Below are 14325 nucleotides of genomic sequence, written 5' to 3' on the forward strand. Positions count from 1 at the left end.
TTTGAATTCAATTTTCATTTCATAAAAATGTTTGCTGGGCAATTTTTATGCTTTTTGGCATGCAAAGTGTTAATTACCTAAAGGAAATGTAAAACTATTACTGTTTTTTGTGTGTGAGCCCACAGCCGTGACAGCTGTTTATGATGGCCACGGCGTACCCTACTCTGCCTCTCTTGGCCCCTCCTAGAAGATGGTGGATACCTGTGGAAACTAGGACTTTGCCTATAATAGCCACGTTTAGAAATGAAGATTAAGTCCGCCTTAACTCCGGTGTCACCAGGTCTTGTGTATTTACAAGGTACCAGAATCTGGAAGGAAATGACCAAGAGGATAAACTAACTAAAGGGACCTGGCAGGAATATCAAACTAAGTAACAGCACACCGCCAACAACAGACAAACCAGGAAGCAAAACTCAGAAGTGACCTCGTCACATACATAGGGAAATGACACCACATAAAACACGTTATTACACCACACAAAGATATGGAGAAATACCATAAACAGGAAATCATCCCACTGGGGAAAATATAAGCAAATGGCACAGACTTGCGGTGAACTCAGCAGAACCCAGAGGAATTGGGAAATAAAGAAAAATCACAGTTCACCAAATATCAGGATTGCTAGAAAGGCCTCCTGAAGCACAAATTATTGCAGCAGAAACCTAAGGTAACAAGTTAATTAAGAGACAGCCTTGCGCAGAAAAATCACACAGAATAGAGTTGCAATAGCACAGACTCACCACCGGAGGCCACCAGTGAGTCTCATACCAGAAACAGAATCTTGGAAAGCTCGCAGAAACTGACACGGAAATATCAAAGGAAGAATTAGCCACCGTGGTGGCTTATGACAAAAATTAAATGCACCCCCATTGTTAATGCCACCCCCACTATCAACGCCAACCCGAAGTGTGGCGAGCACAACTGTACGCGTCCTCCAACCTTTTCATACCCCAACTATCCACGTCAGCGTAAAGTATAGTGTAGCGAGCCACTGAGCCCAAAGCGTGGCAAGCGCAGGGAGCCCCGCGAGGGGACGTGGATTACATGTGAAGTTATCTGCGTGCGCTCGCCACACTTCGGGCTCACTATATAAATTCAACTCCACGCCGACATGGATAGTGGGGGTATGAAAAGGTCAGAGGACGCGTACCGCTGCGCTTGCCACGCTTCGGGTTGGCGTTAATAGTGGCGGTGGCGTTAACCATGGGGGTGCATATAACATACTAATCACCCATCAGGGTGCATGTACAATTAAATCATCGTTTTGATCGCATCGCGTCGCATGCGATCTGGTTGCATGCGATGCAATGCAATCGATGCAATCGATGCAATCAAAACAATGTAATAAGATTCAAATCGTGGGTGCCGTGCTAGGAAACAAGGGTACTCTTTACCTAGAACGGCGCCCGCGATCAGAATCGCGGGCGTCGGGGGTAAAAAATCGCGGGCATCGCGGGTACATCAAAATCGTGTACCCGCGATCACCGCGATTTTCCCATAGGGAACAATGTTAAAAAGCCTAATTGACCGCGATTTTCATGTAAAATGCCTCAATGCCCGCGATTTTCTCATAGGAATCAATGTTAAATGGGCTACAGAGCCCAAATAGACCCAATTAACCCTTAAATGTCACCCCAATTTTTTGACGCCACCCCACGATCCACGCCAATCCGAAGCGTGGCGAGCGCAGCGAGCCCGCGAGGGGCGGTGGTACGCGTCCTCCGACCTTTTCATGCCCTACTATCCACGTCGGCGTGGAGTTGAGAATAGAATAGTGTGGCGAGCGCAGCGAGCCACCGAGCCCGAAGCGTGGCGAGCGCAGCGAGCCCCGCGAGGGGACGCGGATACCTTCACAGGTAAACGCGTCCCTTCGCGGGCTTCACAGGTGTCCGCGTCGCCACGGACACCTGTGAAGTCCGCGAGGGGACGCGTATAACTCTGAAGGTATCCGCGTCCGCTCGCCACACTATTCTATTCTCAACTCCACGCCGACGTGGATAGTAGGGCATGAAAAGGTCGGAGGACGCGTACCGCCGCTGCGCTCGCCACGCTTCGGGTTGGCGTGGATCGTGGGGTGGCGTCAAAAAATTGGGGTGACATTTAAGGGTTAATTGAGCCTATTTGGGCTCTGTAGCCCATTTAACATTGATTCCTATGGTAAAATCGCGGGCATTGAGGCATTGAATGCAAAATCGCGGTCAATCTAGATTTTTAACATTGTTTCCTATGGGAAAATCGCGGTGATCGCGGGCATCGCGTCGCGGCCGTTTATGTACTGCCCGCGATCACCCCGATGGGCGCCGTTCTAAGTAAAGAGTACCGAAACAAGTACTGAAAAATAACAGCAATGGATAAATGGCTTGGGGAAGTGTACCCTCCAGGGCAATGCTGTGATATGAGCCCATGCTTAAGGCCTGAGGCTGCAGTTGGCAGTGAAACGCGTCAGTCAGACCTCTGGTTCTTCACTCCAAGTGTGGGATCCTGTACCCAGATTGGACTCATTTGTCGGTACACCATCACCCACGGATTCACCTGCTTCAATATCCTCTCCACCACCCCACCCTTTCCATTGTGTTTGGTGGCTACGGTTTCTCCTGGATCATTCAGCGGCATAATTCCAGTGTGCCATAAAAAAGGAGGACATTGTTTCACCAACCGATACCACCTCTTCAAGTTGTCACAGTCGTGTTTGGCGGACACCGCTCATTGAAAAATCATTGGGGTATTTCACCCCCTCCCCTTCAACTACCATCAGCATCCATAAGGGGTATCTTCTCAAGCGGAAGCCGACCGCTAGCATCCTTTCATCACCATATACCAGGGTGAGGATTCCAACAATCACCTGTGGTTACATCCAGATCGTCCACCAAATGGTAAAGTGCACTTACCTGTGATCAATTGCCCCCCCCCCCCTTTTTCCTTAATTCATCACATTCATTTGTACCCCGTGTCCTAAACTGGACTTAAAACCGTCACGCCCACCCTTGCTTGTGACGTGAAGAACCGGCTCATATGGTACCTATACTGTTTTTATATTGTAAATTTGTACTGTACTTTATTATATGTTTAATTTTTAACAAGTAAAATATTATATTGTACCTTGGTGTGTGTCACCCTTTTTTAGCGCTGCTCACACGCTTCGGCGTGACTGGTTTTTGTGTCTTCTTGCGGTGGGGACTGACTATCCCCCCATTGAGCAGCAGCTAACACCCCGAAAAACATATCCTGTCAAGCGCATGATTCTATTCCCTTGGTTTTTTCCCTGGGAATTTTTCTTTCTCCAGGTTTGAAGATGTAACGAATATACCTGTGCAACCGCTAGGTGGCCTGGAAACTGTGAAACGTTGGTGAAGTTTGGACATCCCCGATCTGATTCATATAAACTTTAGTTTATAGAAAATTTATTTGGCATGGGAAAAGGCACAGAAGTTTATTGAAACTACAGCAACATAAAATCAAATGGTGGGGTTGGCTTCCCTGACAAACAACTATGTAACAGAGCGGCCATTTTAGAGATTTGTCAGACTGGATCCATGACCCTGATATTTATGCCAATACAGCTATGAAAACAGTATTTTTAAAGGGGCAGTGAGAGAATTTCCTTTTTTATTCATCTTTAGGTACAGGAGATACAAGTGCACTTAAGCGACAATCCTTTATTGTGGAATTCAAGGAAAATATGGCACAGACACAAAGCAGGAGTGAACTCGGACATGTGTGGTGTTACTAATCTGGGATCCCGGATAAATAGGACAGTACAATGTATATTGACTTTTTCTGAAGCGGTTGAGAAATGTGCCTCTTTATGCTAGGAAAATAAAATGCCTAAAAATGGAACAGATTTACGGCCTTAACCTTTAAAAAAAAATATGGGGAATGTTTAGTTTCTTAAACATTAGGGTCAACATCTCTGTGTAATATGCAGTAGACAAACCAACTGCAGGTTTTTAAATTACGGTTAAAGAAAAAACAATGAGGTAACAAGAACTGAGGGTCCCTGGTGTGATAGGAGAAAGTCCAGAAGGGCAATGTATTAACCATCAACAGATATGGCTCCCACAGAGGAAAGGTACCACCCTCGCACAACATGCATTTGTTCATACATTCCCAAAACAATGAGAAAATGCTAATTGTTTAATAATACAGAAAATCTATGATATTTATTAAACATAGTTTCTCCAGTTACAGTTTTGCATTTTACAAAGCATTTTAATGACAGTTAAAAAGATTTTGTTTTTACAAATTGAAATGCAATACCCTTTTCTCCAAGTATCTGAATTGCCATACATTTGTTTAAAAATACACATTAAAACGTATGCTTCGGACATTCTAAACTTTCTATATTCTCAAAAACCACAAAATACATATACTATACAGGTGTGGGAGAGAAAAAACTAGTTAAGTTTACTTTGCTTAACATTACAGCTTTGTGATGTGAAAAGCTCAAATTTGCATAGAAATTGAAAATTTGAGCACATAAAGTACATTTTGCAATTTAAAAATGTATTGCAACAAATAAAAATCATTTTCAATGAAAGATTTGGTTAAAAAAATGACACATTTTGGATTGACGCACAGTACAAAACTTGATTAATAAAAGCTTTTTTTGATCTGGAAGTACCTTAATAAATGCAATTTTCAGTGGTAAAAATTAATTACTAAATAAAAAATATGTATACTACATTTCAACAATAAAAATGATTTATTTTAATAAATACAGACGAGTTTCCAAGCTCTGGCTTCTAAAATGTGTGTTGGACAATTTCAGGGAAATAGAAGCAGATTAAAAATATCTTGAGTGTAACCAGCTCCAGCCATACATTACACACTGCTTACGTCATGTTGCAGAACTGCATCCATTATGTTGGTGGCTAATGGAGGGGCAAGGATGGGTGTCTGTGTTGCTGTGCATCATTAAGTTAAAATGATGGAAAGTGCTTTAAAAACAACAAAATACCATCAAAACAAGGATCCCTGCAAACACCGAAATTAAAATCTGCTGCAATACATGCGAATGACCTAGGGACTAATCACCAGATTAACCCCTGTTATAACATTGCTACTGGAAATAATACTAGCAATACAATGATTTGCAGGCCTGAATGACAAGCATACCTCTATACACATAAGAGTATATAAGACAGATGACAAGATAATATTGGTATTTTAGAACATTTATAAAAACATGCAGTTTCCACATTTGTTTTAATGGAATACACAAAGATGTTACCTCCCGCATAATCCATTGAACAGTGATACACAAGTTCCATGTTCAGATTTAACCTTACTGGATAGATATAATGTAGAGGGCATCTAGAGATGGTATAGCACAATTATTTTTTGCAAATAGGTTCCATTAGTGTGGAGCTGTCACCTAGTCAATATGTAGCCATTCTGTGAGCGGAGCTGCTCTTCATACACCATGAAAACACAACATGGCAGTACTGACTAACAGGCTACGCTCTTATGAATGGCGGTAACAAAAATCTTGATTCAATGGGCACCAATGAGATTATGGGTTCCCAACTGATCCGTTACATCCTGATTAATACATTCAGCTCACAAAACGGCTTTCCTAGTGACAGCTGCACAATTGTGACTAAAAAGTTAGCAAAGTTGGAAAACAACTATTTTACACATTATATATCTGTGAATACATCTGGATGAAAGAACTATCGCTGACAGTAAATGTATTAAAAAAAAAAACACACACACCAAAATAAATAAAAAAAATAAAATAAAAAAAAGATACGTATGATCTGTTGGGAAGCGTACATTGGTGTACAACAAAGTATTATAAAACATTTGTCTATTATATGACTGATATGTAAATGCTCAAAACACTGACTGTGTAAGGATGACAGGTGTCAATGGCTTCCGCAGAACACACAACACTGCCTGCATTCGTTTTCTCATTTAGACAGGATGGTTCTTACATCAATCTTTACAAGTTCCTTACTTTTGTGTGCTAACTGATGATATGACAAGCAAAGGGGAACCCAAAACAAGTGTTACATACCAAGAATAGTGTTGCTTTATAGAGCCAAAGTCATTTAAAGGATAACCAATGTTGGCCGGGTTTAATCACATTACTGACCCTATGGAAAATATACTGGAGTAGAAAATACACATTTCTATGGATGAAACATGATTATAGAATACAAAGAGCGAACGGTCACAATTCCTCCAGCCAAAATACAGTGCTTCTTACCATCCTGGAGATTAGGGGCTCTTTCAGACATGCACCTAATCTCCTACAATTCACAGCATGGCGCTAGTCTACAGTAACACAACCCTATTTCCCAGTCTACACTCTGCATAATCAAGTATAAGGTGACCGGGGAAACCTTGCGGAATGGAAGGTAGAGGAACAGTGGCCAATAACGTACTGCGTTAACTACTCTCTTGTGGAAACTGACAACACTGGTAACAGCACGATCAGAATAGGACAATTGCACAGCACAGAATAAAACTTTTGAAAAGTGACATTCTGACTTAGAAAGCATGAATACTGTATGCTTTATTTAGCCAACAGTTAAATGTTGTAAATACTTCATAGGTCTAGCTGGCTTCTTATTAAAACCTGGGCATTTTAAACTTTATGATTCTGAAGAAACTAGACAGCTACTCGAATAAACCGTTCCCCCACCCGCATCAAGATGCAGTGACCAATCACATGGCAGATGCTATTCGAGTACAGGTCGGAGCACGTCAGCAGTGCAGTGCGACTACTTCCGCTTTAAACATGACAAATGCTGCTCGGAGGACATCTCTTAATCCAATTTAAAAATGAAACCGGTGCGGGAAAAGCCATTTAGGACTTCTATAAAAATCAGACTTTTAAAGTCTAAGCTCTATTCCAGAGCCAAACACAGGTAATTGCAGGTAGCATATATTGACAGGGGATATTGTAAAACAAAATTAAAATCCCTTTGTCCAAAGAGTATTCTTAAAAAAATCACATCTGTATCCTTCAACATGTATGAACAATTATAAATATAATTTTTCCTTTAAAAAGAAAAAAAAAAAGTAATAAAAAATAACAGCAATCAAGCCTCAATCTACAAGGAGAACATTGCACTTGAATTTTAACCTGCAAGAACAGCAGTGAAGGAAACGGCCTTATTCCCGCAAATTAAATAAATAATAATATGGTCTTTTGCACTAGTTCTACCTAAAGAAAGGAATATTATAGACCAAGATTATACAACCATATTGAACAAGTACTATACACACTGCATACTACAGTAAGAGCATAAACGGAACGCTGAGATCTCACTAAAGAGGAGACAATTATGTAGGCTATATATTTAGAGATTTGTTCCCCAACATGCTATGATCATCTCTTTCGGCCCGTTCACGCACTTTGGAGAACTTTTCGTGGCGTCTCGCCCAATACACTGGATTTACTGACTGATCTTAAAAACACCATGTAAAAAGGACAATAACATGAATAAAACAGGGTGGTACGCACTACACCATACCATAAATCCTTCTAAGTTCCATGTCTCACATATGGGAAATGGCAGTCATCGTCCGTTTTAAGTCCTTGGTCTCTACAATTTTTTTTATAATACATTTTCACTTGCACACGATGAAATAAGACTTATTATAGGTTTACAGTAATTATCATGGAGATAGTTCCATACATTAAATTATCTGTGAATACAATTAACCTGTACATCTGATTATATATGAGTATTTCATGATAGTAAAATAAATCTGTATAATCAAATATGTCATGATCTAATAAGAATGTACATTTGCTTGTGACAAAAATAATCTATTTATCTGAGGTTTATTCCATTGATCATGTATTCCTCCAAACAATGTACATACTGTATGATAAAAGGAGCTTATTCTATATAGTGTTCAGTCTTATTTCACACACGGTGCACTTCAGCAGCTAACCTATTCTTTTGGCACAAGACACCACCTCATATGATCCAGATGTGCAATGACCAACCCTGACGCTGGTAGAGGGGGCGTTGCTGGGGCACAAAGCAGCATAAAGGAGACTTAAATATACAAATAGAACATAAACTATGTCTTATGTGTATACCATAATGGGTAATTCATGGTTAGATACTGAAAGTTATATTTGGATCATTAGCAGATAACCTGAAAGCCACAGAGCCATTTAAAGTAATGAACAGATCATGAAAACACTTGATATTATAATAGTAGGATTCTTAAACTGAATACAAATCACTGTTGTGTACAATGATATGCAATACATGAAGACGTCCCAGTGATCCACAGCAGCACGAAATGTGGACAGTGATTGATGCAAAGGACAGGACAGCCTAATAGGGAATCTCCTGACAACACTAGTATGTGTTAGGCTGCATTTCCCCTCTGTGATATATACTCTGCCTTCTGCTATTACCACAGAAAAGATTACTAGACATTTATCTTGCATTTATTGTTGGTTAAAGTCAGTAACCGTCAACACCACAATAGAGTGAATCTTGAACTCTGGTTTGTCCTAAGTACAGGAAGCATAATAAATATGAAGTAGGAAGGTAAGTTTGAGCTCACATCTACGCCCTCAGTTTTTTAGTTCACTAAAAAATAACTATATGGGTCAAAGCTAAAAATCCTAAAAACAATATATGGCATTAATATTTTTATAGTAATTTTTCCTTTAACTGTGCCTAATCATTCCACAGATTGAAGTAATAGCCTAATAATACAGTATATACCAAACCCTATGAATGCAGTCTCTTGCGGACACTACCAGGACAAGGTATAGAAAAGATACTGAGGTAAGGCACACTAGAAGAGAGTGGCACAAAGCTGATAACAGCCATCATCTTCCTCCTATCTAAGATGCACCATCTCACTGTACTTTGGATAAAAGATTTGAAAGCAGCACTTCCAAAATGTGGTAAATTAGGAAGCAGAAACACTGAATGTGCAATAGCACAACGGCTAGTATCTGCACCCATGTAGTATTCCCCCCCCCCCCTTTTTCAGCCAACAACTATACTGTGCTAGGTCATGGACAAACATGGCAGGTGTGAAGACTATATTGCAACTGTGCCGAAATACTAGAATATATTACTGCCTTTTCCTTTGATATAATTTGGAGAAAAAGAACTAACACACTAATACTTCACAGCGTGCTTGTTGGTGTTCATAGCTAAAAGACTGGGAGGAGTCTGTTGGAAAGGTTTTGCTATGTAATGTCAGACACTACAGAGAGTTACTTACTGACAAAGAGAACGATGTTTGAAATACTGTACTTTGCAAATCTGTGTAATCCGTTACTGCTTTGTTAGTGATGCAATAAAATATGCTGACCATTATCTACATATGACAAGTCACTGAAGATGCAATCCAACCATTTTAGTGCAAAGAGTCATGTGGTCATGTCGTGGGCAAAGCATGGCTATTAAAATTACTCTGGAAACAGAGCTTTTAGTTTCAAGATCTCCATCTAAAAATGTGGTTAAAAATGCAATTTTCATAAAACTTGGTGGGATGAAGGACACTTTGAGTCAATAGAACAGGGTATCTGAGAATTCTCATTCTTAGCCATTAAAGAATGCTAATTTTATATATATATAAGTGTATAAAAATACACACAAAAACATTTCTGTGACATTCAGAAGCACACTTTTCAGTTGCCATGTCAGGGAATATGGGACCAGGAATGTGCAGAATCCAGCAGTGCTGATCACTGGCGGAGATGCACACACAGGGTTCAGCTCTCAGAAACTGAGCCCTTTTAGATGCAGGATTTATATACAAAATTGTAAATGTTACAGCATGCTGTCATATAAAAACTTAACCCAACAACTCCATCCAGATCCTGAAACACTGAAGCCAGATAACACTTCTTAATATTCATTGGGTTCAACAAATATAGCAGTTACACTTTAAATGAGGGGGGACAACTCTGAAATGTGCATCTGCTGCAAAGCATACACAACTTGTCCAAACCCACATAATCCCATTTTATGGGCGAATACAGAAAAGCTTTGCTTTGTGTTAAAGAATAATGCATATACTTTAGCTGACAACCAGCTACATTTATGTTATGGGTCAACCTGTACACTCCACAAAGCACAATACTGGGAACTATGCAAGGCTGTGTGAATACAATATCATACAAATAAATTTAGTCTGTCATATGCAACCAACGGCTAGGCTACATGTAAAGTCATCATACCCTGTTCAACCAATCTAAAGATTGCCTTTCAAACTACGTACTCTATTGATTGTAACATAGTGTCCTTTTTATGTGGTCCAAAGCAGTTTTCTTTTGCTTACAGTATATGACCGTTAGCATTTCAGGTGTCTTACAAGTTTCTGCTGAACTCATTAAAATGTGGTTATTCTTTAACAGTTGTATATAGAAAGACCTTATGGCTACAATAAAATGTACGGCTTTAAAATCTTTGCCCTAACACAAAAAGACAGAACCACAAACCATAGAAAAAAAAAACCAAGAAATGCATAAAATGGCATCATAAAAAGTAGTTGGAAGGCTAAATTTCTAGGATATAGACAGACAATGTAATCCTGTTTCACTGCTTAGTCAGGTTTGGAGAGTTACCTTTCATATACTCGGATCAGTCCTGTGACGTACTAAAGCAATGTAACACAGGTGTGCACTACAGACTATAGGCCCAGACGCACGCATATTGCCCATCCCCCACAATGCTGGAAGGTTTGACAATAGACAACAAGGGAAGGATGCAGACTCGTATGGTAGGCTTCCCATTTGCAATAAGCTAATAAAATAAATAGTTTTAACAATTTAACGTGCATGAGATTGGGAGTATGCATTTCTCTGTAAAATTATGCTAAAAAAACAGAACATTTATAATGCTACTATGAAAAATATTTTTAAATAAGTATTTTTTTTTTTTTAAATAAAAAGTGAAGTTTGAACATGTCTTTTAGCATGATTATCAGGAAAGTGTTGTAATGGATATGGCTGAAACCAAGATGTGCAGAGCTATTTGTCCTCAGTGCCAGCCAGACATTGTGTTATGGCAGTCTTCCTTCTCAGTAGGACACAGTGTTGTGGAAAAAGTTAGAGGCAGCAAGAAAATTTTCAGAGTCATTAGTCACTTGGGTCCTCAATGTTTCAACTTGGCATCTAAGCGTAACCAGTGCAGGCCTTGACGGGTGTAGCGTACCAGTTCTGTCATGGTGCTCGCGTTAAAGATCAAGGGGCCCATTACCTTGTCCAGTTCTGTAAAAAACTCTGAGGGGGGGAAAAATAAAGTGCAAAATAAGGTCACAGATTACAGGGGAAAAAAATTACAAAAATATATATATATATATATATATATATATATATATATATATATATATATATTTATTTATTTTTTTTTATTATTATTATCTACACTCTACATTTACATGGGCAAATAAAACCTACCACTTTGCTCTTTACAAAGCTGTTCGGCCTGGTCCCAAATCTCAGTGGCATAAAGAAAGTTAGATGTGACTTGGACATAGCTGGCAGCCATCTGATGGATCCTCTGTGGAATAGTTACTGAAGTTGTTCCGCTTGCGGAACTGGACACACTAGAGGTATAGCTGTTTGAAATGCCAGGGGACAACTTGGGGGAAACCGGTGAGGGCATGCTCACAGACTTACTGTACGAAAACATAAAAAACACAAAGTTTAATGTAAGAGGTTGATACAAATCTGTACAAATTGCAGGAACGAGCTAGCCAATGCTCAGACTAACAACATTGATGCTTGCATCTAAATTAAGTTTGACCCGCCATTTATATTTTAGGTAACAAAAACACATTTTTCCTGGCTAAATGATATTCTTGGCTCAAAGCAATGAAAGACTGGGTACCCGTATGGAAGATAAACAATTCATAGGTCAATACCGGATGGCTGACCGGTTGACAAATGGAAACCTAAAAAAGGATAAGGTTTTTTTCATGGATTTAGGGTTTGGATTGCAGTCAGGGTTAAGGTTAGGCACTTGGTGGAAGATTACTCCGCTGAAGACGACGGGTAAGATTAGGGCTAAAATGACACAAACATGTCCACCCAAGTCCATGTCATCCCATTTACTGTGTATCTTAACTAGCTTTTGTGTGCTTAACACAGCTATTGCTCTGCTCAGACAAAGTGTGCCCATTATTTGCGCCCACACTCTCCTGAGGTGGAAAGCAAAAAATCCCTGTACTGTGCCCCCAAACTGGCCCCTTACATGTGTATAGACACTTTACACAGCAAAAAGTAATGCTTCTGGGTGCGACAAGTAATAATTGCCGGCATTAACAGTCAAACCCCCCCCCCAAAATCATTTATATTCCCTCCCCTCCTCAGAATTTTACCCATATTTTTTGTACACCAATATATCAAACCATCTATGAACGCCAATTGTTTTCTTACCTTCCAATTCCAGGTGATGGAGCTTGCGAATTGCTATATGAATTCTGGAAACAAGAAGGAGGAAAATAAAAGCACTATGCTGCATTGTGTAAATACACAAACTTTCCTGATTGTATATTGGAAACAAGTTCTGCTTAAACTGCCAACTTCACAAACCTGAAGGGATGGAAAGCTAACATTTGCACATGGTCAACAAGACAGAAAGATGTCCCCACTACTACATTCTGAATGTACTAGGTGACCATTCTGCTACCTAAGAGAACTTGTTTCCCACAAGAAATTACCGTATTTTTCGGATTATAAGGCGCACCTAATAGCCTTAAACTTTTGCCAATATAGGCCGTGCGCCTTATAATCAGGTGCGCCTGGAGTTTGACTGTCGAACCATTTCCTGCTGACACCGGGACGTAATACGTACACTACGTATTACGTACACTGTGATGACCCCAGAAAATGGCACCAGTGAAGAGACATGCTGTTTTAGCATGCGCCTTATAACACGGTGTGCCTTATGTATGGGTCAAGTACAGAAATAGACCCCATAATTGAGACTGCGCCTTATAGTGCAGAAAATACGGTAAATCAATGTTGGTAAAGTATGGTAAATGATCAGTCATTAACTTACTTTTAGGTGCTCAGTTAATGTTTTGGAATATTTTAATGCACTCTCTTTCTTCAGTTTAAACAATCGTAAGTACAGAAGAGATTGACATCGGAGACTACAAAATGACAAAATAGTAAATTTCAGCTTTTTTGAAAAAAATAAGATATAATTTGTGACCAACACTTAATGGTTCATTTTAAACGAACTATACACATATTTGAGGTTTTAATAAGTCCAATGTAAGTAATGTTTCAATGCTTCTATATGCTTGATCATGCGTCATGAGATATTAGTAAAAATTATAGCTAAAGCAGTGAATTAGCCAGCAACGCCAGAGCCTCCATAAGGCTGCTCTAGTGCCCGCAAATGTGACAGAATGGAGGTCAGTGTGGCCCATCGGTTGCTTTTCTTAGCAAAAGATGAGGCTGCAAGCTCTGAAGATTGGCAGCGGCCAGTTTCATACCCTACACCCCTCATTCCTCCCAATCTTCACCCCACTCTAACCCACCCTTGCTCCCTCTCTATGTAGGACAACAGTGGTCACTCCCATTCGTCAGAGGACTGCAGTGGCCGGATTCTCCACTGCTCCTTTCCCCCAGAGGGCAGCAGCCTGCAGACAGGCAACCACGGTACACAAGTAACACCACCTATCAGTATAAAGCAGCGGCCAGAGACACCTCACACCACCAGTACGCTTAGCAGGCAATAAATAAAAAAAATGATATATATATATATATATATAAATAAAAAATTTTTATTTTTTTTTATCATACAGCGATAACTGAAAGCTTACTGGAACAGCTAGTTGCACAGGCAGGTGCATTAGTTTCAAATAAAAATAGTGCTAAAATTGAGAGAGACTGAAAAATAAATGAAAATCTTAAACACGTTTCTTAAATATCCCCCTCAGACATGCTTGCCACTTTGTATGCTTCACCAAATACAATGGTTTGTACACTTTACCAAAAGCTAATTTATACATACCAAAGAACACCAAGCCGTTTATCAGCTGCTGTAGCATCTGGGGCAGAAGAGCTCTTCAGTTTCATAGTGTACCTGTAGAGTCACACAACATTTATTATTGAACTATGTCATTTCTTCAATTTATTTAATACAATGTTTGGAGAGATGTACTAAAGCCTTGGAGAGTAATAAAATACCAGTTAATCAACTGCCATTGTTACACGCTGCGTTTGAAAAAATGACAGCTAGGAGGTGATTGGTTGGCACTATCTCATACCAAATTTTTATAAATCTCCCCCTTGTAAATCATTTAACAGGATTTTTATACTAATGGTTTTCATTTTTTTCCTGTGAATCCATTTGGGAAAACGTGTAACAC

The 14325-nt window shown here is 39.7% G+C and overlaps 1 protein-coding gene across 9 annotated transcripts in view; it reads right to left on the minus strand.

Moving 5' to 3' along the window:
- Positions 1-3592: 3592 nt before the first annotated feature.
- The window catches only part of AFF4 (ALF transcription elongation factor 4), an 86421-nt gene continuing 75688 nt past the window's right edge, over positions 3593-14325 (minus strand). For all 9 annotated transcript variants that reach the window (XM_083181961.1, XM_083181953.1, XM_083181954.1 and 6 more), the window contains 5 exons: positions 13968-14039; positions 13005-13098; positions 12380-12423; positions 11399-11619; positions 3593-11221 (listed from right to left, as the gene is read on the minus strand). In XM_083181961.1, coding sequence (XP_083038087.1) covers positions 11094-11221; positions 11399-11619; positions 12380-12423; positions 13005-13098; positions 13968-14039 — 559 coding nt within the window. In that variant the 3' untranslated portion in view covers positions 3593-11093. The remainder of the gene's footprint in view (positions 11222-11398; positions 11620-12379; positions 12424-13004; positions 13099-13967; positions 14040-14325) is intronic.

Source organism: Crinia signifera, chromosome 4, assembly GCF_055691185.1.
Source record: "Crinia signifera chromosome 4, ASM5569118v1, whole genome shotgun sequence".
In the NCBI taxonomy this organism is placed as follows: domain Eukaryota; kingdom Metazoa; phylum Chordata; class Amphibia; order Anura; family Myobatrachidae; genus Crinia; species Crinia signifera.